Source organism: Thalia democratica, chromosome 1 (assembly GCF_965202585.1).
Source record: "Thalia democratica chromosome 1, ktThaDemo2.hap1.1, whole genome shotgun sequence".
Classification (NCBI taxonomy): Eukaryota; Metazoa; Chordata; class Thaliacea; order Salpida; family Salpidae; genus Thalia; species Thalia democratica.
In genome coordinates, this window is record NC_139165.1 from 109225424 (window position 1) to 109249891 (window position 24468).

The following is a 24468-nucleotide window of genomic DNA, read 5'->3' on the forward strand; positions in this document are numbered from 1 at the left end:
TCTGGTAGCAACCCTGTAATAAGACCTTATTATAGTGTCTAACAACAACATTAGTTTAACATATTTGAAGAAGAACTTGGTCTGAATACGATGATTTTTATCATAATAAATAACGTTTTCCATCATATCAACCTATAATATGTAAACAAAAAGGATTTCACAGCTTATCAAGTTAATGGAATGTTTGAAGTCATAAAAGCTGGGTAGTAAAACTCAATTTTAACAAAGAGTAGTATATGCTATGAATTACTTTCAATTTTAACCCAGTTTAAATTTACATGTTAATTTAAGTAACCTGATCTAAAATAGAAAAAAAAAAGTAATAAGTAATATTTTTTAAAATAGTAATCAATTAACAATTAAGAAATATTTTTTATTGCTGTTATACACTCAAACGAATACAACACCAAAGATTACAAAAAAGTAAGAAAACCACTTAATATATATTTTGGAAAGCTTCTAAATATTTATAGTGAGTGAACAGAAACGTATTTGTAAATTGTTTTAAACGAATAATAGAATAGTGTAGGACTTTTTCCAAACTTAAGTGCATTTTTCTGACTAAAAAGTAAAAACTACTTTAACCTAGACAGTCAAAATAAAATGAAAGCATTTTAATATTATTTGGACTAATATAATTTAAAATTTTTATAAATCTATTAACAAAGGGGGCCGTCATACTAGCAACTTTTGCTTATTTAACAAAAATAACTTTTTTTTTTAAACTCAGTTGTATTTGGGTTTAACTAAGAATGTAGTATTTAACAATTTTTTTCTAATTTCTAGTGCAAATAAATGCAATTACCAATGAGTGCTAGAAGTTTTAAACACGTTTTAAACTACATATTAAAGATGCTATTAAAAAGATACTATATAAAAACAATTTATCAAATTATTTCACATGAAGCCTAAATAAGCACATCTATGGACACTTTTATCATCAGAAGATTAATATTCAAAGCTGGAGAATATGTGAATAGTATATATGCTTAAAGTAGAATTTTTTTGATACTTTAGAAAAAGAAATTCTTTTAGACACAGAAGAAAATTTGCATGCAAAAATTTTAGCACAATTAAAATTACTGGACGTTAAAATTTTTAAAAACTTTAAAAAATCTTCATTTTTTTTGTTTCTTAAATAGATGAACTTATCAAAAAATTTCAAACTTTAAAAATGTTAACAAATATTTTTTTAGTTTAAAAGAAGATTCCGTTTTAAAATAAAAACATAACATTTTAGGAAGTTTTTAAAGTGTAAATAGAAATAAATATAATAAACAAAGATAGAAAAAACTTGTGAAAACAGAGTTTTACTTTTTTAACAAAAATATTGCTCTATATAGAATATTCATCAGGGAATGATGTTTTTTTATTAGTTTTTATTTTTTTTTTTTGATATTTTCTTTTTTTTTCATCAGTTCTGATTGTTTACTGCTACTGATACTGTTGAAAATTAATTTGATCTAATTAGCTTTATATTAGTTTGCTTTTATTTTTAATATTTAACCCATCGTAACATTATAGAAAATTTAATCTATAAATATTATCAAAAACTTGATTAAATTTATTTTTTATTTTAATGCATATAAAAATTTGACATAAAGTACGTAATGATAAAGAAAGTTTTGCAAAAGAAAAATAATTAGTTTTAGTTTATTTTATTATAAACACAACAATGATACTATTACTTTGGACAATTGAATTTTTAGTTTGTTACAGGAAAAGGTTACTGATACTTGAAAATATAATAAATACTTAAAATGTTGAAAAAATTACTGTTTGAAGAATTGTTTTACAAACCTAAAGAATAATCTCAAACACTCAATTTTTTAAAAAAAGGTCAGACAAGTACAACACCAATTAAATACAGTTGTGTTTGAAATAAGGTTGTCACACTTATAAAAACTATAAAAAAAACAATATATATTTCCATAGAAGAAAATCAAGTCAGATTTAGATTTGTAATGAATGTATGAACACTTATGATTAATAAAAAATTAGTTCTTACTTTTTATCACTAATTCATTTAATTATTTTGTGTTAATATAGTTTTTGGTCAAATTTTAATTTATAAACATAAACAAAACCATCATACTCAAGAAAAATGACGAAATCCTTTTTAAATACTTAATACGTAACACATAAATATTTTTACCACATGTAAATCTTAAAACTATTGTAATAAATATTAATTTCATCCGAAGCAATTAAAAAAATTAATATTTAATGTTTAACATTTCAACCATAAGGATATATAAATCTTACACACCGTTTTACAACATTTATAGATTTTATTTATTTAAACATTATCATTTTAATTATTTACAATTTAAACAACAACAGTATATTTTACGGCATTAAAAACTTGTAGTTATTTGATGAATATAAAAATATTTTACACAGTTTTTATTTCAACAATATCCAATTATTTTTTGACATTTATAACTTGTTTTAATTAAACATTATTATATTAAATTGAAACAACATCAATACTTTTCACAACATCAAAAAATTTATTTATTTATTTTTTTAAACAACATCAATTTTTTTTACGACATTTAAAACTGACCTGATAAATCCAATCACTTGGAAGTGAAGTAAACTGAACGTTTTTGATTAATATAATATAATGATTAATATAAACCTTGGATTAAAAATCGTTTAAAAGTACTTTTAAAATTTGACAACTCTTTTTGTTTTCATAATTAATGTTTAAACTATTTATTTACTTCTCTAAAATAATTTTCTATTTTAAAACCAATTGCTTTTAGTCTCTCATTAGATTAGTAATAAGATCAAAAAACTTAACTTAAAAGAATCTTATTATTGATAAACTAAAAAAAGTGTTTATTAAGTGTTATTCTATTAATAAACACAGTAAACTAATTAACAATGAAAACTTTTATTAATAGTTTATTAATACATAGTTCAAGCTTTATTTTTAGCTACAAGAATACAACCAGATAATCAAACAAACATTGACAGAATCTAATTTTAACAACAGTTAGTGCGTACAATAAGACAATTTTATCAGTTTAACAACTAAATAACGTCAACACATGCAAATATATATTTATTTAAAGATAAGTTAAATACTGAGATAACAAAACATATGTCGTTTACAATTTGCAGTGACGTATGTATTTTTATTTGCTACAATTGCTTAATATTTACCTCAGTAGTTGGTAAGTGTGTTTATATTTTTTTTAGTTATATAACTTTCAGATTTTTGAAGTTATTTTACTTTTACTCAAAAATATAAAGCTGTATTCACGATATTCAAATTTGCTACAAAAATTTATTAAGAAAATGTAGCTATAAGTAAATTTTTAATTTTTTTTTACCACATGCTAAAAGCGTTGCATGATAATGTTAATGATGTTCTATTTAAAAAATTTAAATTTTAAATAGTGAAATTAAAAAAAATTAAATATGAATAATAACTATAACTTAAGGGTATATTAGCTTTAAACTAATTTTAAGTTATTATTTATAAAAGTAACAGTTGTTTACAATATGTACTTCATTTTTAATTCAAATTAATTAACTTATGGAAACTATATTTTCACTTTTTTATAACTACACGATATTTTTATTTACAAATGTTTAAGCTTTAAGTTAATTTTTTTATTGATAATTTTTTATAACTAGTATACTAACAAGATATTTTAAATCATAGTTAAGCATAATAATGAATATAAATATATAACTAAATAGTATAACTTAATTTAATTGTGTTTATAAAAGTTATAACAATAACTTTATTGTTGTTATAACATTATAAACAGTTAAATTATTTTAAATACCCTTAAAAACAATGCTACTTTTTATTTGTTTTAATTAAGCAAAAATTGATAATTTTTTATAGTTTCTAATTTTTTATATGGAGAAAAACAAATATAAATAATATAAACAAAACATATTTTTTCAACCAGAAGTGACAAAATACGTAATAACTTGCTATTTGACAGAAAATTTCGCACTAAGTTGTTATTATTTACTTAATTTTTTTGTTATTTACTTAAGGGGTGTAAAAATGTGGTGAAAGTTTTTGTTGGAAATTGACAAAAATATTCAAACAAACGCTCAAGTGCAAACTTTCAAGAGCGTTCAAGTTTAAGTGGATTTTCTGTAAACTATTTTGTGCTTGATGCTTTCAGTGGTGTAAAACTTTGTTGGAATATGTAAGAGTAGCGTTTAAGCTCATATTTTAACAATAGAAGTGAACAGAAGTTAATAAAAGATTATATAAATTTCAAGCTTAAGTCTACTCATTTTTTCAGCGTAAAATAAAGCCTTGGACACTGGTTTTAGAGCTTGTTTTTTAATAAAATTACATAACTTGGGTCTGTAAAAGAACTGTTTTGTCAAACTTAAGCAAACTAGTTCACAAATTTCCCTCACCAAAGTTTAAAAAATTTAAAAAATCAAATAATTCAAGTATATGAGAAAAAGGTATAAGAACCATTAAGAAATCAAGCTAGTTTTTGTATTTTATTAACTAATAAACTTACTATTTACTAAATATGTTGGCATAATCAAATTATGTATATATTTTCTAAATATTTTGTTTGAACATTTATGTAACGAACTTTTAAAAACGTTTTGATTTTGTGGTGGAATTTTAAAAATTTGTTAAACCTAACATATATACTTTCAAAACTAGCTGTTTAAGGTAAATTACATTTAAACATCATAATAACAACAAATTAGTCATGTAGTTTTCATACATGACTAATAAACACACAGGAAAGTATTGAAAAGTATGATGCAAAAACCACTTTATCACTAGTTAATGAATTATAATAGCTATCCAAGTTATCTGATTCAAGAATAAAATATTTTAGAACAACTAGTATAATTTTCAATTAAGTTAATATCAAAATAATATAACTTTCGCAGAACTAATTTACTAAATTTGCATCAAAATAATGCAGAAATTTACAATGACGTTGAAATTTACTTAAAAATTTATTTGTATATTTTTAAGACCCAAAAATATTAAATAAATAAATAAAAACAACAAATAAATAATTTTATAATATAGTATTAAAAACAAATAAATCACGCCTCTCAAAACTAACCCTCTGTACAGAAAAAATAAATTTTATTTATTAAATTATTTCCCAAATGTACCTTTAATCAAACGTTAAAAGTGATAGCTTTTAACTTTTAAAATATTTCAAAACTCAAATGCGATTGTGAAAAACCTTCTTAGTGAAAGGTTAAAACAAATCAATAAATTTTTATATTACGCATTTAAAATTTTGTTTAATTTCGTTTCAATTACTAAACAGGGGCTTTTAAGTTTTTGATTCATTGCCTTTTTAATACGTGTGTCCAGTTTAATTAAAAAGTTAACTTTGAAAAAAAAACAATATTACTGCGAACTTTGAACGATAAAAACTTAAGAGATAGATAGAACATGAAACCTTTGGATTATGGATTAATTTGATTGTATTTTACTTTGTTTACATTTAATCTAAAATCACATGTCCAGTTTTATTATACATTAGTTTCTAAAATATTTGACTTTATTTTAATTAGTTTAAACAATAAAAAAATTATTATAAACAGTTTTAATCGTTATTTTGTATTTTTATCTGGTGTCAATATGTATATAGCTTCTAACTCATTTTTGAGAAAACTACCTTAAGGTGCTTTTGGTGATATTTTGAAATTAAACATTGGATTTACAGTAAATTTATATGTTATAAATTTAAAATGGACAAAATGAAAAAAAATCAAAAAAACTTAATATAATATATAAGACTGCTGGTATAAGTTTTTTTTTTAATTATCTAAGTTTACAATTTAACAAATTTTCAACAATTAATTTTCTATAAACATATTAAATTTTAAATTTTTTTAAAGACAAACTTAATTCCATTCATTCAACTTTTTCAATTAAAAGCAAATTAAAGTTTAATTTACTAGTAAAAAGGTATTTCTAGTCAGCACTATAATAAAAATTAAGATATCAAATAATCAAAACTTAGTCTAAATACTAGGTTATAGAACCAGGTGAAGAATCAATTACTTATGGTTTTTAATTAAGTTTTATAAACTGTTCAAGTTATAAACCTGATAAACTTTTTTTAGTATATGATTATTTTAAAGATAATACAATTAAAACAACTGAAGTAAAATTACATGTATAATGAACAACCTGTATACAGATTTAAACCAATAATCAGCCCAAACCAATAAAATGTCATTAAAACCAGTGAAAACAAATTTCGAAAAGGTAAGAGACTTTTTAAAAGGAGAAAGTAATAGTAGATAGGAACAAATCAATACAAATCTCAACAGAGTAAACTAAAGTAGCTTTTAAAAAACTTTTATAAATAGCTTTGACTTTAAAGTTTGTTTATAAATAAGTGATGAAGTTTTTTATGCTACATATAGGTGACCTAGAAGTATTATATTACTTTCATAAAATAAATTTAGGAAATTAAATAAGTTTTTAAGTAACTTCAACCAAATCAATAAATTTAAACATCAAGTATTTAAGGTAAATATTTTTTTTTCAAAATAACTTCATTTGGAAAATTTAGAATATTTGTATAGAAGAAAGCTGATAAGGATAATGAGTTAATTCAATTTTAAAATATGTATAAACTGTGAAAATTTACACGTGTTTAAAATAAACAAAATAAATTATTGATCAGCGGTTTATTTAACAGCACTTTTTAAGTACGCTTAACTAACACTAATGGTTATATTTCTATAACATTTTGTTTTATTTTATACAACATTTAAATAAAGTTACAACTTAAATGCGTAAAACTTATGTTCTACAAATAATGAATTATATACATGAATCATGAAAAATTTACTTTTTAAGCCTACTTAACTATAACTAATGATTTATATATACCAAAATATAATACTAATTTTTATAGCTGTGAACTTTTCAAGTATACTTATTGTTGCATGTTTAAAATTTTGATGACTTATGCAAGATACTTGACTAGTTTTTATGTTGATTATAAAATTAATCATATAGTTGTTTAAATCAGTACACTTAACTAATAAAATTACTTACCATATTAACATATTATATAACCATATTACTTGCTTTTGGATAAATATAAATAAAGATTTAATAAACAGAATACTAGCTAACAAAATGCGAAAAAACATAAAAAGTTTCTCAAGTTTAAAAAAAAATATTTTACATTGAAAAACGTGTATATTACAAACTAAAAAATATCATATTTTATAATTACCGACATAGCTGTCAGTAAACAAATAGTATATTCTTTATCATAATTACAGTTATAAAAACTATAATTTTACATATATGAACCTAACATTCGTTTATTTAACTTAATCATATATACTCAATTATTAAAATTTTAAATTACCAATACCTAAAATATACATAATATTTACAATGTTTAGAAATACTGCAGTGATATTTAACTAACTTTTATTTTAATTTAGTATTCATCTATGTCATTAACTTATAATAATTACTAACTTTAAATAAAAAAATATTATTTACTGAAGTTAATGTTAATTCAAATAACAAATGTATCTTACCAATAATAATGATTGCAAGTATTACAGTGATTAGTATAATAATATTTCTTTACTTACTTATTTATTTAATTATTCTTACTATGAACAAATAGAATCTTACCAATAATAATGATGATGATGGCAAGAATAACAGTGATTAGAATGGCCCACATCTGTGAAAAAATACAACAAATATAAAAATCATGCTTTACAACGAAAGATATATACAATTGTATGCTTACATTTACAAATATAGCACATGCAGACCTTAAATCTGCGTGTATACTACTAAAAATGAATTGAGCTTGAGATTAAATCATGAACTTCTTTAAGTATTTATTTAAAGTTTACTCCTATACAAATTTTATATATATATTATTCTGAACAATTAAATTGATACATTGTTATTTATCAAGTAGTTATGATTACTCAGCTGAACGAAAATGCTTTCAATTTCACAACATATATGCCGAGTTACATAGATAATGCAACAGTTTTTACAAATTTTACTACATAAATATTTGTCTTCGTATGTTCTTTTTACTCACCAATGACACAGATAATGATGATAGCAATTATCACCGATAAAATGATAATCATCTGTTTTGGAAAATAATCAAAATTATTAACTAATTAATATATATATATATTAACATATATATATGTTTAGGAGTTAAATATTTAAATATCAGAACAATTAGTAAGCATTTAAAAAAATTGTATTAAAACTATGATTAAAAAGTTTTTGATAAAATGTTTAAAACAGAAACTAATTATCATTAACTATAAAATTATTTTTAAACAATACAAATAAAATTTTGGCCATACACATCAACATAAATTTTCTTGCTATTTAATTGGTGAATATTATTAAATATTATGAATATAATTTTTTATGGTGTTCTAACCCTACATTATAATAATTAGTTTATTTAACATTTTTTGGTTATGTTTGGATACAAATAAGCTGTATAGAAAGAAAACATTTAAAATTGTTATTCTTTTGTGAACTATTCACTCAACTCCAGAGTTAAATTAACTTTATTTGACAAAAATACTAAGATTTAAATAAAAATAGATAAATAAATTTAGAGAACTATAAATACTTTGTGAGCAAAAATATAAACATCATTGTATAAGAAAGTGAAGCGAATTTAAACTTCAGATAGGGAGCAGTTTTTATTATCTTCAGAAAGAGAATTAAACGTTCTCTCACTAGGCTGATAAATAATTGATGTGTTTTTTCGAAATTCCATTTTGAAATTTTGTGTGCGTTCTTAGAAGCGTAAATAAATATATTATTTACATTTATTTGTGTTTCAATATTTGTTGCCTTTTAAATGTATATTTTAAAAAAATTACATAAACAATATTTTTAATATGTTTTCATGTTTTTGAAAGTAGTTTTCGTTCGATTTAAAAATATATAATTTTAACTTAAGTTATTATCAATGTTTGTTTACGTTTTACTTTAGTAAACAATTGCTTACTGAAAATATACTAAATAAAATTTAGATTGAAAGTATATTATTTAGATTAGGTTTATAATAAATCGATATTTTTTTAAACATAGTTGAAGTAACACCTGTTTACTTTTATAAAAAGTTGGAATTTTATATTGTAAGTGGAACTACAAAATTTGATTCAACTAAACTTGCATGATTAATTTATTAATAAAAAAAAAATATTTTAATATATCTTTTTAAACATGAAAGTTTTAATAATTATTTTAAATGGTTACTTAACAGTACATAAGTAAGTTTAACTTAATTGTTTAAATATACACTTAATCAAAAAAGTTTACAGTATTAAATTACGTTTAATATAATATATAAACAACTAGTGAAATTTATCTTATATATCTTTGAATTCTGTTTATCTTTAGAACACAATTGTAACACATTTTAAATAAATTAAAATTTTCATACATCATAGTGTACAAAAATTAAATTTGTAAAAGTAGCAAGTATGCAAATGTAATCCCTACTTTTTAATAAAAAGGTGCAAAACAACTTAAAACAGTTATGAGAAAATTTTCAAGTCTTAAAAGTTTAACGGTTGTTTACTTTTACTTACTTATGCAAACAAAATATCCATAAAAAATTTTCAAGTCATTCTAAAAATAAGAATTTTATATCGAACCATTGAGTTTTAAGACTTGAACAAATTAAAAAAACCTAAGAATGTAGTATCAAAAGAAAGTATAAATAAAAGTTAAAGAGTGTATTAAAACTATTTTATGAAATAGAGAATTAGTGCTGAATGTAGAAAAAAACTATTTTGAAAAAAATAAGAAAAATTTTATGTGTTATACATACAAAGTTAAAACTGTGAATTTTCAGTTCAGTTGAAAAATGTTCTACTGAACTTCAAAACTAACTTTCAGTCAAAGGAACAAAACAATATTTTTTTTGTCATATAAGAAAATTAGTCTAAAAACAGCTCAATTATTTCAATAACATTAACAAATAATTTCCTTGTTTTAAAATATCAAAACGTTTCCTATGAGAACCTAAATATACATTTTATAATATGAAGTTATTTTATAACACCCTACTGCACAACTGTATAAGGAAGCTAGTCTAAAAACAACTATTTTATTTCGATAATTTTAAAAACAATTTCCTTGTTTTAATTTCAAAACGTTTCTTATAAGAATCTAAATATACAGCAAGTTATTCTTTTTTAAAGATTTTTGTCGTCAGTTAACTGGTTATAAAACTGTGCAACATAACTTTTGGAATTAAAAGATTAGTTAAAAAGACATGGATAACAAATAGTTTAGTAATATACTTCATTATTGAAATTACAAATTAGTTATTTTCATTAAGTGTTACTTATTGTATTTAAACATGTAAATTTTTAATTATTATTTTTTGTCTAATTCTATGCATTTTAGCTCATTTTTAAGTTCTTTTTTTCTCCTATAAGTCTAAAATGATTTCATTATCAAAACAAAGATATTATGAAATAATACAGTGAACAAATATGTTTATGTTCATTACATCATTGTTATTCTAAAGAGTACAAAAAGTAAAGTAAACATTGCTAACTTTTTATTTGTTCTTATGTTTTATTTATTGTAGAACTTGTGATTTTAATATACCTAATTCAACTTAATTGCACCTACTTTAGTAATACTTAATGTACTAATATTGTAATATTTTAAATTATTATACACAATTATTATACATAGACTTTTAAGGTAAAACTTAGTTTGTTATACTTTTTGAATTGCAATATGGTTAAAAAAGTTTAATTACTGCATTTAACATTCAAGTTATTCTTTGAACAAAACTTAAAATTTATTACACATTATTTAATAACAAACTTTGTAAAACTATAGTATATAAATAATGTAGCACTTTAACTTGTTTATATTTCATTTATCATAAAACTAAATAACTATCAGAGTAAATATTCAACAATAAAAATTAAATAAAAAAAAAATACTGGACAACTTTTTTAAACCCGACTAATAAATACACATTAATTGTTTGTGCTTGTTAAACAATTTCTAGCTACTTACTTAATCATACTTATTATTATTTTTTAAATATAATAAACCCTTGGTTTTACTACATTTCCAACCACATATTAATTTCTACAAAATTTTTCCCTTTGTTTTTTGCAATTTAATAGACACTTACTTTTACAATCCTATTTTTATTGTCTTATATTTTGACTACCAGCATGATTTAAAAACAATGTTTAGTAAACTTAATTTCACTTTACATTTTAAGTTATATAATTTAAATACCTTGCAATTCTTTCACCAGTATTTTAAAACCTTTATTTTTAAGTAATATTAATTTTATATTTGTATTTTCTAAAATCTAAACAACAATAGATACCTTGCAATTCTTCGACCGGTATTTTTAATAATTACTTTTAAATTTAGATTTTATATTTATATTTTTTTATTTAAACAACAGTAAATACCTTGCAATTTTTCCACCAGTACTTCCTCTTCAGTTTAGCAGCTTGCGTTTCAAACTGGCTGGCTCCCTGCTGCAAAGCGTCTGCCCTGTGGATTGTTGTATATTAAAATATTATCATTATTTTGACTAAATTTAAATAAAAAAAGTTATTGCATAAAAACATTGTTTTATTCAATAAGACATATTCATAAGTATAACTGAGGATCTCATTAATTCAGTTTTAATTGCTGCAAAGCGTCCGCCCTGTAGTTTGTATTAGATAAGTTGAAAACAAAACAACTATTATTCACCTTTTGTACATTTACTTTATATTAAATTGGTAGCTTATTGATTTAACAAACTGAAAAATGAGTTATTATATACTTGTCAACCAGTGAATAAATGGTATACAATCAAAATCCACCCGATCAAAATCAACCCTATTTTTCTTTACACTTTCTTTATTTACTAATTTATTTTAAATATTTTTTGAATTTTATTTATTTATTTTTCACTTTCACTGTTACCCCTAACCTCGTTCGGTAAGCGGTTCTCGAATTTGATTGGGTGGATTTTGAACATGTCCCAAATAAACATTTTATTTTTATTTAAAAAAATTATTCACCTAACAAATTATATAACATTGTTAACCTGTCATCAAGTTTCGACAATTTATTTAATTTTAATTTTATAATTTAATTTATTTAATAAGTTTAAAAAATAATAAAGAAATCATTATCTACCCCTTGTCTATTGATTATTTATTTTTTACTTTACAGTCTATTATTTATAAATTATTTACTGACCTGTCATCGAGTTCCGACAATTTCTGATCTCTTATTTTATTATATAAACAAACTAAATAATTAATATATATTATTGTTATTTACTGACCTGTCATCGAGTTCCGACAATTTCTGGTCCCTTATTTTATTATATAAACAAACTAAATGGTTATTATATACTAGTATTATTTACTGACCTGTCATCGAGTTCCGACAATTTCTGATCTCTTTCCAACACCTTGTCCACATTTGTTCTCATTACATCCACTACCTAAAATAATTTGTTTTATTGTATATAATGTTACATGCATATTAAAAATAGATAACTACCTGAAATATAATTATTGTGATAAAAACAAATAGATAACTACCTGAAATAGTTATTGTGATAATAACAAATAGATAACTACCTGAAATGATTATTGTGATAAAAATAAATAGATAACTACCTGAAATGATTATTGTGATAAAAATAAATAGATAACTACCTGAAATAATTTGCTTTATTGTGCATAGAAATCTGATGTATTTTTTATATTTTAAATATTTAAGTTGTAATCAGAATAACTATGTTGTCATTCGTTCTCATTACATCCACTACCTAATAAGTGTTATAATGGAAACAAGCAGCTTAAGTTTGAAGGTACCTATAGAGTCTTTTTTATCTCTAAGATATTTATAAACTTCCATAAAATCTTATCTGTTAAAAACTAAGACTATTTAGTTTATGGCAGTTACTTCATGATCAAAGTAATCTAAATTACCATTATATGAATTGATAACACATTATATCACTACCGAAATATTTCATGAATTAAATAAGTATACATCAGTGGCCTATGAATTAAGTTTCATGAATTTATAATCTATCTCTAATGCCAAGTCTAATCTCACTACACAGCAGCCTAAAACACAACAATTTAAAATATTTATAATATATCAACTTAATATCAAGTTCCATAATGAATTTGACTTTAGTTTAGCTTTTGGAGTCATAAAAAAGTTTCAAATAACAAAAGGTTTAATTTCCTTTGTCACATGAATCCTGAGCTATTTATTATACAGATAAAAATTGGATTTCTTAGTTTTAAATGCACAAAAAGAAATCATTTTGATAACTTGTTAAAGCATAACTTATTCTTTAAATAGTGACGGACAATAAAAGGTTCTCATTACAAGTGATATAAGGTTATTGCAATTTTATGGTTTATATCTGGTAAGCAACCTTGTTTTAAATAAAGCTTATATTTCACATATAAATATTGTGAAAACAGAACTAGATTTTAGTTCAAATTTAATTCATGACATACACTTTTTACAGAATAAAGAAAACTTGAGGTAAAAGAGTTAACCAAGCATGATGGGCTACTACCAACAAGTGATAACATGTACAAACAAAATATTTTGAACTTGGAACTAAACATTACATTTTAAAATTTGGATTTTATTATTTAAACTTTATGTGAGACTTTTTCACCAGTAAACTTACATAACAGACCATTACATAATGTAAAACTTTAGTTTTATCGCATTAGCTTTTTACATTTTTATTGAATTGAATCACAAACTATTGATGGCCATCAAATAACTAAATTTAAGTTTTTTTTTTTCAATTTCTTATTCAACTTTGCTTAACTTACTTGTTGATGAAGCACAGCAATAAATATATAAACAGCAATATAACAATTAAAATATTTATTAATTTTACACTTACCTCGTCAACTTGAGCTTGAGTTTGCTGCAACTTTTTAGATGTGGATGAAGCGCCATAGTTACCTTGTGGGTTTGAAGTTCCTCCGTATGACCTGTGAAATTAATCAAGTTACATAAAAAAACAAATAAAACATTAGGTTGATGTGTGTACTTGTAACATTAAAAAAACTATCACTATAAAATTTGATATGCTCCTTAAAAGAGATGAGAAATTGAAAATTAAATAAAATAAAAAATATCAAAAAATTAATAAAACATTATACAGGTGCACTTCTGAAATGGTGCATTTGAACCTGAATATTAAGAAAGGAGAAACTAGATGTTACAATAAATTATTTTACACCGTAAGTTGCTTTTGTAAAACTGTAATAAGTGAAGATGGTGTTTTAAACAAATCTTATTTGTATTAAAAACTCAGTTTTTTTGTTTCAAAGCTAAACTTACTGATTAACTTACCGAGCTGGTTTACAAAAACTGTTTTAATAAATCTGTTTTAATCAATTTATATGTGTCATTAAATAAAAATCAAGCTAATTAATTAAACACAACAAATGTGATTGGAAAACCATGCAAAACTATTTGTTTGTTTATAATTCAGATAACAAACTTTCAAATATATTAGATTAAGGGCATAGGGGGTTCACCTCGAATTTTATGGAGTTTTATCTGAGCTACCAGACATTTTTAACCGTTTGAAAAAATTAAAAGTACTTTTTGAAGTATGAGCGATCAAAGTTAGTGACCTTAATAGGTTCCTAATGGAAGGCGAAAACTAAAAACACAAAAAAAAAGACCAATTCACTAAAAATCTATCTTCTCCTTCATTTTTTAAGCAATCTTATTCAAATCTTCACAGAAGGTATATTATTAAATTTTGCAAAGGTTAAGTGCAGAATTTTTTTTTTTTTTTTTTAAATTTTTATTAAAAAAAAACCACCAATTTTTTTTTGTTTCTTTTTATCTAAACATTTTATTTTTTAATATTTTCAAAATTTCAACATTCAAAGTCTTTTAAACTATAAAAGCAATGTTTTCTGAAAGTTTGAGGTCTTTAGCTCAAAAAATGAAGGAGAAGATAGGTTTTTAGAGATTTTTATAATTTCCAAGAAAATTGACCCTGATAAATTTGTGGTCCATACGTTTGTATCAGAAATTTTTTATAAGAACTACAATATCTCAAAAGTTTGATAAGATTTTTTAATTTCATAAAAACTGGCTTGTAGTTTGTACTTTAAGCTTTCATAAATGACCCAATATTATTTTTAGTAAAAAAAATATGGACCCCCCTATGCCCTTAACTAAGACACTTATAAAAAGACTCAGATTGTTTCTCGTTAAAAATAAATACAGTATTTAAAATAAATCACCGGTATGTATACTTAAACTAATATTTAAAGTTTTACAGCATAAAATACAATAACATTTGTAAAAATTATCTACCTTTGTTCGGCTAGTAAGGGAGTTTTTGATTCCATCAAAACTATTAACTTATTTTAAAATACCTGTTGGATGAGTTGTTTTATATGTAAAATATGTACTACATATAAACTGTTCTCTTAAAAGATATATACAACTCTAATACAACAAACAAATATGGAATTAATCAAGTTTATTATGGACAAATAACAACAAATACATTTTAATGTAAATTTTTTCTACTTGATAACTTATTTTCTTTTTAAACATAATGACAGTTATAACAAAAAACTATTATTTACTGTTGTGGATGAATCAAAACAATTCCATTTTTTAAAATTAATACTTTTCTAATGATAATTTATATTTTTTAACTGTTTTAAATATAGTTTATATTTCATTATATAAAATGAAAAGTAAAACAATTAAATCATGGTAAGTTATTATTTTTTATATGAATACATATAAAAACTTTTTAAAGCTTAAATTAGGACCACTTTTACAGACTAGAATAGGGGTGGGTGACGTTTTTAGTTGGTTATACTCAACTACTTTTAAAGTTAAACAAAAAGTATGGTGACATATCCCATGGTATAAGAAAAAGTATAATAATGAAAAAATTTTAATATGATTACTAACTTGATTACTAATACAACACATACGGTCAACAATTGAATAAACATTAACAAATAATAAAACACAACACAAATTGAAAAATTAAAGTTACTTTAAATACAAGTTCATGAAATTTATGCTACAGGTTTATTTTGATAACTACAATTTAACATTAAGCCCCCTAGCTTAAGAATAATTAAACAACACAAATTAAAAAGTTGAGGTATTAAAAGGTAAGTGTTCTATAAAAAGCAGTTCATAAAAATTATGCTACAGGTATATTTTATAATTACTGAACAACTTAATATTACCCTAGCTTAGTAAAAAATACCAGCTAAACTTTTTTTTACTTCAGATTTTGCTTAATTAAAATAAAATCTACCATACTAAGATGGAAAATGTTTTAATATTTTTCAGTTAAATTACTTTAAATAGACCAAGTATAAAGTTTAAATTTTACAATTTATATACAAAAGCTAATTCTTCAAAAGCTGTGACATTATTTTTGTAATTTAGTTTGTCTTTTTTTTTGGTTTTGTGGTCTTTATTGAATACTTTCACAAGTTAATGTATTTTTAATTAATGTAAAATTAATAAAATTTTTTTGTAGTCAATAAACTGGAAATAAATAAATTAACGAAATATTATCAAAATCAATCCTGTATTCTGTCATTACTGACAACAAAGCTAGCATTTTTTTTATTGGGTAAGTAAAATAAACCAGTTACAACTAAAAAGCACATTTTTACCAGCAAAAAAAAATTAATGTAGGCAAAATGTATAAGATTAACCTAATTGAATGTTTCATAGTTGGGTCATATACTTAACAAACATAAACATAAATTTGAAAACAAATTAATTTTGAATTTAGTAACTAATACAGAAAAACAAAACACAAACTTGTATTTTTAAATTATTTCATGCTTTCAGGGTTGCCACTTGTTTTTCAGAAAATTTTCCAGGTTTTCCAAATTTCTTACAGGATTTTAAAAGGACACATTCGGGTCTATTTCAAGTTTAAAGTTAAGTTTAAGGTAAGAAATTGTGTTAAATAGTATAAAAACATTGAAAAGACACTGTAAAGCTACTTTTTTGATGATGACAATTTTTTTATGGTAGATTATTTAAGTCAAATCAAAATTTTACTACTGAACATGTGAAAATTGTTAAATTCCAGGTGTTTCCAGACTTCCAGGTAAAGTGGCAACCCTGTGTTTTTCATAGCACTTGGTAAGCTATTAAATTAAAACTTAAATTTTCAAGGATAGACTATCATACATAATCAAGTGTATGTGGTGCAACTTAAACGAATAAATAAAAAAACACTTAACATATAGGTATAACATTAACAATATTAAAAGTAAACAAAAAATAGGCAAAGACAGACTTTAAAACCCAAATAGATTTAAACGCATGCTTTATTATTACACTAAACACTTACATTATTTATTAATAAAAATTAAACCTGCTTTAAATACATGCTAGAATAGAATGCTAATGAAGATATTTATTGCAAATATATAAAGTATTATAACAAAACGCTTATATTTATTATTACCTGTTATTTTCATTTGGTACAGCTTGATATCCAGACATTCTATTAATATACAAAAAAAAACTTGAAAATAATAAATGGTATTTTTTATATTAAAAAATGAACTTAATATATTTTACTTTTGGAAATTAATTAGTAAAACAATTTTATTTTTTTGTTGAGTTTCTACCTTGACAAAATAATTTACTTAATTAAATTAAAGTTTTTATATGCTCTTTAAAAACACAACTATGTTAAACAAATTTATAATCAAACTAAGGCCATAAAAGGTACAACATTTTAATTTTTAATTATTCATATTTTGTATTCTACTACGCTGTTAGTGACTTTTAAAATTTTAAGTAACTTTGTTTTGGATAACCAAAATTGGATAATTCAATCTTACAATTTTTTTATTTTAAACAAAGGTCAAATATAATTAACGTAAAATAATCTTAGCCTTCCCCCAAAACAATAGAACTTTTATATATAATAAGAGTTTTTTGTCTAGTCAAGTTTTGTTATTTTATATGTATAATTTTCATATAATTAAAGGTTTTTTTACTTATTTTAGTGAATCTTAACAGGATTTATTTTAATTCCAGGTTTTTTGCCTAAATTATCAAATTGTTTGTTTTTTTGACAACCCTGTTGGTTATAGTGACTTTTAAAAGTTTATGTAACTTTGATTTTTGTGTCAAAAGTGGAAAATTCAAAATTACAATAATTTAACTTTTAAACAAAAACCTTATTTTATTAAATAATTAATGAAAAAAAATTTTATACCCCCCATTATGGCCTTAAAACTTGAAACTTTTTATCGGTTATCAAGCTTTAATATTGAAAAAGTTAATAGATTAAACAAATTATTTGTGGTCCAATATCTATTTAAAATAAACATTATACTTTCCAACATTTATACTGAAAAGTAGCCTTGCTATAGGCTAAAATTAAAAACTATATTTGTATTCATTACTTATTCAACATAAGTCTTTAACAATTAAAGTTAAGTCAAAAAAAAATTAGTCAACACAAAAACCAATTTTTGTTTGAAAAATATTAATAAAATAATTAAAAAACATTTTTGTTAATATCAAAAACTTTAAATTCATATATCTACAAAAACACTTAATATATTTGTGTAGCTTTAAACTTTATTCAATAATTATTGATACAAAAGTTTTTAAAAATTCAGTTCAAAAACTGCTTTATATTGATAAAAATAACTAAATAAGCACTAAAGAAGTTTAAAGCATTTCTACTATACCAAGTTTGAATCTAAATATGTATGCGTACTTTAAAATAAGGCCATAGGGGAGTTCAACACTTTTTATACAATTACCTTATTTTTTTCTATCAATTACTTATCATATTATTTTTTATTCAGAGTAATGCTTGAGATAAAAGCATTAAACAATCTTGTTATGAAATTCTTTAAGTTCTAGTTGAAAAGCACAAACTAAGACTGTAAAAAAAAATATTCAACAAAAATGTTTTCTACTCCAAACAATTGTTTTTTTTTCAGTCTAATCTTTAAAAATTTTAAATAATTTTGCAATAAGTAATTTTAAATACTTTGTTAATCTGTTTAAACTACTGCAAAAATTATTTTCTAAAAATTATAGGAAAATTACTCTTACACCATAATAAAAAGTATTTTAATTTTATTGAATTCTGAGAAAACTGCCATACTAAGTTCATATGAGAGCCAACTTTTTTTTTTACAAAAATTAACACTAGACCTTAAATAAAAGCTATTAATATAGCTACTTTTCACAGAACAAAGCATATTCATTAATATTTGAGATATCATCAGTTGTGTAAAAATTTTCCATTGCAAATGTATGAAAAAACATTATATTTGCCAATTTTTTGGAGTTATAAATACGTATTAAAAATTTATTTACTCTTTTATTTTTGTATATTAAACTCAAATTTTAAAGAAATGTTTCTTATATTGATAGAAAACTAATCCGAACGTACGATTTAAAAAAATATTTTTATGATTAAAATAAAAAGTAACCTGTTTTTTTAGTAAGCTTTTTGTTATCCAAGTTAAAAAATTCTTCAAAATGAATACTTATTATTTACTGATAAAGTTAAGATCAAGAGTATAAAAATAGTAGAAGTCTTTTTACCATTTTACATTGGTCCTTCCATAATAAACCTATTAAGCTTTTTAAATTCATTTCCTTATATCTCAAACACTAATTTTAATAATTTTAACAAAGTAAAAAGCAACTGCATTCTAACTTAAAGATCTTTAAAATAATATCAACATTAAATTGTGTCGTACCCCTCCTATGGCCTTAAGTTAAATTGAACAAACCAAGGCAAATGAAAGTTTTAAATGTTAGTTTAGTTGTAATAAAAATTTGAAAACATCTTTATATGACCTTGAATAAAATTATACTATACACTTAATTATGATTCAAGTATTTAAAATAAATAGATCAGAGCTTACTAAACTCAACTATATAAAAACTTAACATTAATCATTATAAAAGCAGAATCTAAATAAAATAGTAGCTTAATTAAGTTATTCGCAGTAGATGTCATTGAGTATTTGGTACCTTAAACTTAAATTATGTTAACTAACTCACAAAGTTTTAAGGTCTTTAAACAGTTTTAGTTACTAAATAGTTTTATTGTTAAAATTATTAAGCTAGTTTTACTTACTAATAGTTTTACTGTTAAAATTATTAAGCTAGCTTAATACATGCTACATTTACTAAGCAGTTTCAGAAAATAATAAATTTTCTACTTCAAAAACGTAAAAAACATTATGTTATTAACTGAAGTGCTTTAATTAAATAATGGTTTTAAGGGTTCAAATTCAAGGATTAATTTAGGTAATACAGGGTTGGCAAAGTTCTTATAACTTTTTCTAGGTTTTCTGCATACTTTCCAAGTTTTTGAAGGTGCAAGTTTTTTTTTTGTTCACTATTGGTTAAGACTAAATTTATGGTAGAAAACAGTTTTAAAAAATAAAAATATTGAAAAAAAACTATAATGCTACTTTAATGTGCTTTATAAAAAAAATTCTCATTGAAAAACAAAACAATATGTCCTAAGATTTTTTCTAATCCTAAAATCTTCTTGAGTTTTTATAAGAAACTTCATTATCCTAAATATGAAAAATTTTCAAAATTTCAAAACATATGTGGCAACCCTGCTAACTTTGAGATTTATGAAAACCACAGGCCAGTTTTTTTCTAGATTTTGAAAGTCAGTTGATAAGGTTTCAATAAATTGAAATTGAGTAACCAACTTAGTTGAAGAACTTATTATACTAATTTTGAATTCTTTTAAGGATTACAAAAAAAATGACTTTACAGTTTTAATTCACTCTGGATAATTTTTCGACTAAAAGGTTGGAACCCTGATATGTTAGATTTTTTGTATCTAGTCTAAATTTCATTACTTTACTTATAATTTTTTTTAAATTAAAACACCAAGTTTTTCAAGATTTATATTTTTGTTCGATTCCAGGTTTTTTTTTAATTCTCTTTAATTCCAGACTTTTTTGGCAACCCTGATAAAAATATGAAAACCTACTAATTAAGAAAAAAGGTTATCTGATTTTATTTTTGGAAACTTGATTCAGTTGAAAAAATAATAATCGTTTAAAAGATTTGTTTAATAAACAAACTTTGTTTTGGCAGTAATCTAAAAAAACTGATTATGAAAAGAAAAATCTATTTATCTGATACTATTGGTTGTTACATGCAAATGAAATCTAATTTTTCATCACCTTAAAACTACTCAAGTTTTAGCTGAAATATTGTCATCTATTCATGCAACTAGTTTTAAGAATTAATTGTGCAACTCACATTTTTATAGATGGTGTGAAGACTTATCCAACAACAAATTACTTAATGTTTCTATTTTCTGAAAAAAAAAATCAAGATAAAATAGCCATTATATATAAATAATAAAAAACAGAGTATTTACTAATTATTAATATAGTTAACTATAAATATGAGTTGTAAATGTAAATCTAGTTAACTTATAAGTTCTAATTTTTTTATTAGTTATATCTCATAAAAATATTATTTACACTACCTTAAAATTTGAAACTTATAATACAAAATATGTGTAATAACTTAAAAATAGCTGAAGTAATTTTCAATAATAAACTAATACAACATACTGATGAAATAGATTGATAGTAAGTTAAAACAAATGTTTGATTTTTTCCGTTTTTGCTACATTTTACACATAGAATATTTGAACAAATGCAGCTTATATATAATCCAAAAACTAGTTAATTTTATTAGTGTAAATGGTAATTAAATTAAAATTAGCAAAATTTGACTAATTAAATACAATAAAATATATTATTTTAAATCAAACAGATAACAAAATACAGTATTTAATTAGCTCATTATATGTAGTACTATTATAGTGCAAATGTAACTACAATAATAAATAAGTATTACAATTACTCTACTCATATTTAATTTACATGAAATCAGTAGTAAAACATTATTAAAAGATTAAAGTAATCATAAACTAAATTTAGTTAAACAAACCAAAATAACAAATTCAAATAACTTGATTGAGTTATTCTGAAATTTTCAAAAATTTCAACTTGGTGGGTGGCAACACTTTTTACTTTTAAACAAGAAAATACATTTATGTTTTGATAATTTTAATAAACCCAAGTTTTTGTTGACCAAATTATACGTCAAGCATTAATTATCACATAATTAATTGGATAAGAGGAAAGTTAATTACATAATTATTTTTTGTAGTTACAACATTTTTGTAAATATTTTCTAACAGGTGCCTGACATATCTGATTTAAAAAAAATATTAAACTGGGTTAAGTCAAATAACTATCCTAATGAACTTAAATATTCCTGAGTCATCTTAAGTTTATTCTTAATAAAAAAAAATTTATAACTCATAATCATGTTTCTTCTAAATAATAAAAAAAAAATCAACAAATATATATAATTGATATTTAACTTACTTAAATTATAAAAAAAAAAAAAATAGACTAAATAAGCCTGAATCAAGATTAAAAAAAAATGTCCTGAGATTAAAATGCATTACAATATCTTAAGTTGTATTAAGATTTTCAAAAAGTTTAAAATTTTTTGAGTATACCAAGTATACTTTTCCTTTTCAGTCTCTAGATCAGGAGTCGGCAAACTGCGCGGCCCGCGGGCCACATTTAAATTTTTATTCAACTAGTTTAAAATACTAATATTTTCGAAAACACAAAAATTAAATTTTAGTGTTATAATTTAACAATAGTTTATTGCCTAATTTTTTTTCTGTTCAAATAAGTTGTCTTTAAATATGTTTTTTAAAGCACATAAAAAAATGTTCCGTTTTGACATGCCGACCCCTGCTCTAGACCTTATACAACAACTCTATTACAATAATGATAACATTTTTAAAGATACTTACGTTCTGGTTGACTGATTATATGACACTAAGCATTCAAAAACTCAAACAATAGAAAAATATATGAAAGTGCATTACTTTACAAGCTATTTCGAATTTATTTAAATTTTTCTATAAAACCCCTTAAGGCTTTACTCTTATAAAAAAACTAAAAATCTCACTTAAACATAGATCTAACACTTATTAAAATTATTAATATCTTAACTATTCTCTTACTCATAAATAAAAAAACTATTTAAAAAAATGATGACCAAATATTAGCATAAGACTGAGGTATGACTGTGAAGAATGTTACATTTATGATCTCTCAAGTGTATCAAATAGATTTGATCTAAACGAAATGACACTAAATTGAAGTAAAAAATAAGTAGCAGAAGAAGACACCATGCTTTTTTTTAAGCTCCTCACTTTAAATTTGAACCCTTTTGTTCAGGCTATGGAGTCAAGAAATTTTTGTACAAAAAATAATATTGAACGTTATATGAAAGCTAAAACTATATACTAATAAATATCTAGGAATAGAGTCAGCCAGGGTTGCCACTGGTTTTTGGCAAAATTTCTCCAGATTTTAAATACTTCTTCAAGGTTTTTAAAAGTACACATTTTTGGGTTTTTTTGTAGTTTAAAATTAGGTTTAAGGTAGAAAACTCTGACAAATAGTATTAAAACATCGAAAAGATACTGTAAAGCTGCTTTAAATATATTTTTTATTAAAAGAAAATTTTGACAATGACAATAAATATTTATCTATATGATGGACTTTTTGTGTTAAATCAAAATGTTACTACTTACCATGTAAAATGAGTTTCCCAAACTTTTTTCAAAAGGCCCCCTTCAAAAAACTAAAAAAGCTATGACCCCCTTCAACAACATTTCTTAAAAGTCTACATAAAAAACACCTAAGACCTTTTTTTCTTGTCTTTATCATCAACTCCCGAATATCTGTTGTAGGTTTCAAATTATTAACTCATGGCCCCCTGAGGCCCCTTTATTGCTCATGTCTCCCCCTTTAATGCTCATGGTCAAATACAATTCTGTAATGACCCCAAAGGAGAATGAACTTGGAAACCTTGATGTATAAAATAAAATTTATAACTTTTTACTCAGCCTTTCCATATAAAATCTATAAATATACTTTATTAAGGGCATAGGGGGAGTCCGACATTTTTTTTACTAAAAATAATATTGGATCTTCTATGAAAGCTTGGAGTACAAACTACAAGCAATTTTTTATAGAATATAAAAATATTATTAAACTTTTGAGATGTTATAATTTTTATAATAAGTTTCAGATACAAATGTATGGACTGTAAACTCCTTGGGGTTGATTTTATCTGAAATTTTAAAAAATTACTAAAAACCTATCTTCTCCTTCATTTTTTGAGCTAGAGACCTCAAATTTTCAAGAAACGTTATTTTATAATTAAAAAGACATTGAATGTTGGAATTTAAAAAATTTTTAAAATAAAATTTTGAATAAAAAAAACCAAAAAGTAGGTGGTTTTTTTAATAAAAATTCTATTTTTTAAAAATAAAAAAT

The 24468-nt window shown here is 22.7% G+C and overlaps 1 protein-coding gene across 3 annotated transcripts; it reads right to left on the reverse strand.

The window, feature by feature from the left end:
- Positions 1-359: 359 nt before the first annotated feature.
- Positions 360-21403, reverse strand: LOC145849218 (vesicle-associated membrane protein 3-like). Of its 3 annotated transcripts, XM_082954351.1 has the most exons (7): positions 21344-21403; positions 17535-17573; positions 13947-14037; positions 12430-12503; positions 11470-11554; positions 7649-7700; positions 360-1443 (listed from the first exon to the last, which is right to left on the reverse strand). In XM_082954351.1, exons 2-7 carry the CDS (start codon positions 17570-17572, stop codon positions 1415-1417), a joined length of 369 nt encoding a protein of 122 aa, XP_082810477.1. In that variant the 5' UTR covers position 17573; positions 21344-21403; the 3' UTR covers positions 360-1414. The 3 variants fall into 3 exon arrangements, with proteins under 3 accessions (XP_082810477.1, XP_082810479.1, XP_082810478.1); XM_082954353.1 differs by lacking the exon at positions 17535-17573; XM_082954352.1 differs by lacking the exons at positions 17535-17573; positions 21344-21403 and adding an exon at positions 15386-15449.
- Positions 21404-24468: the final 3065 nt, after the last annotated feature.

What these genes read in the sequence shown, in the direction of transcription:
- LOC145849218 (XM_082954351.1), bottom strand. Translation starts at nt 17,572, where the DNA reads ATGTCTGGATATCAAGCTGTACCAAATGAAAATAACAG. An exon ending in GTACCAAATGAAAATAACAG is followed by an intron (nt 14,038 to 17,534) that starts GTAATAATAAAT and finishes TTAATTTCACAG; the next exon opens with GTCATACGGAGGAACTTCAA. An exon ending in TTGTCGGAACTCGATGACAG is followed by an intron (nt 11,555 to 12,429) that starts GTCAGTAAATAA and finishes AACAATCCACAG; the next exon opens with GGCAGACGCTTTGCAGCAGG.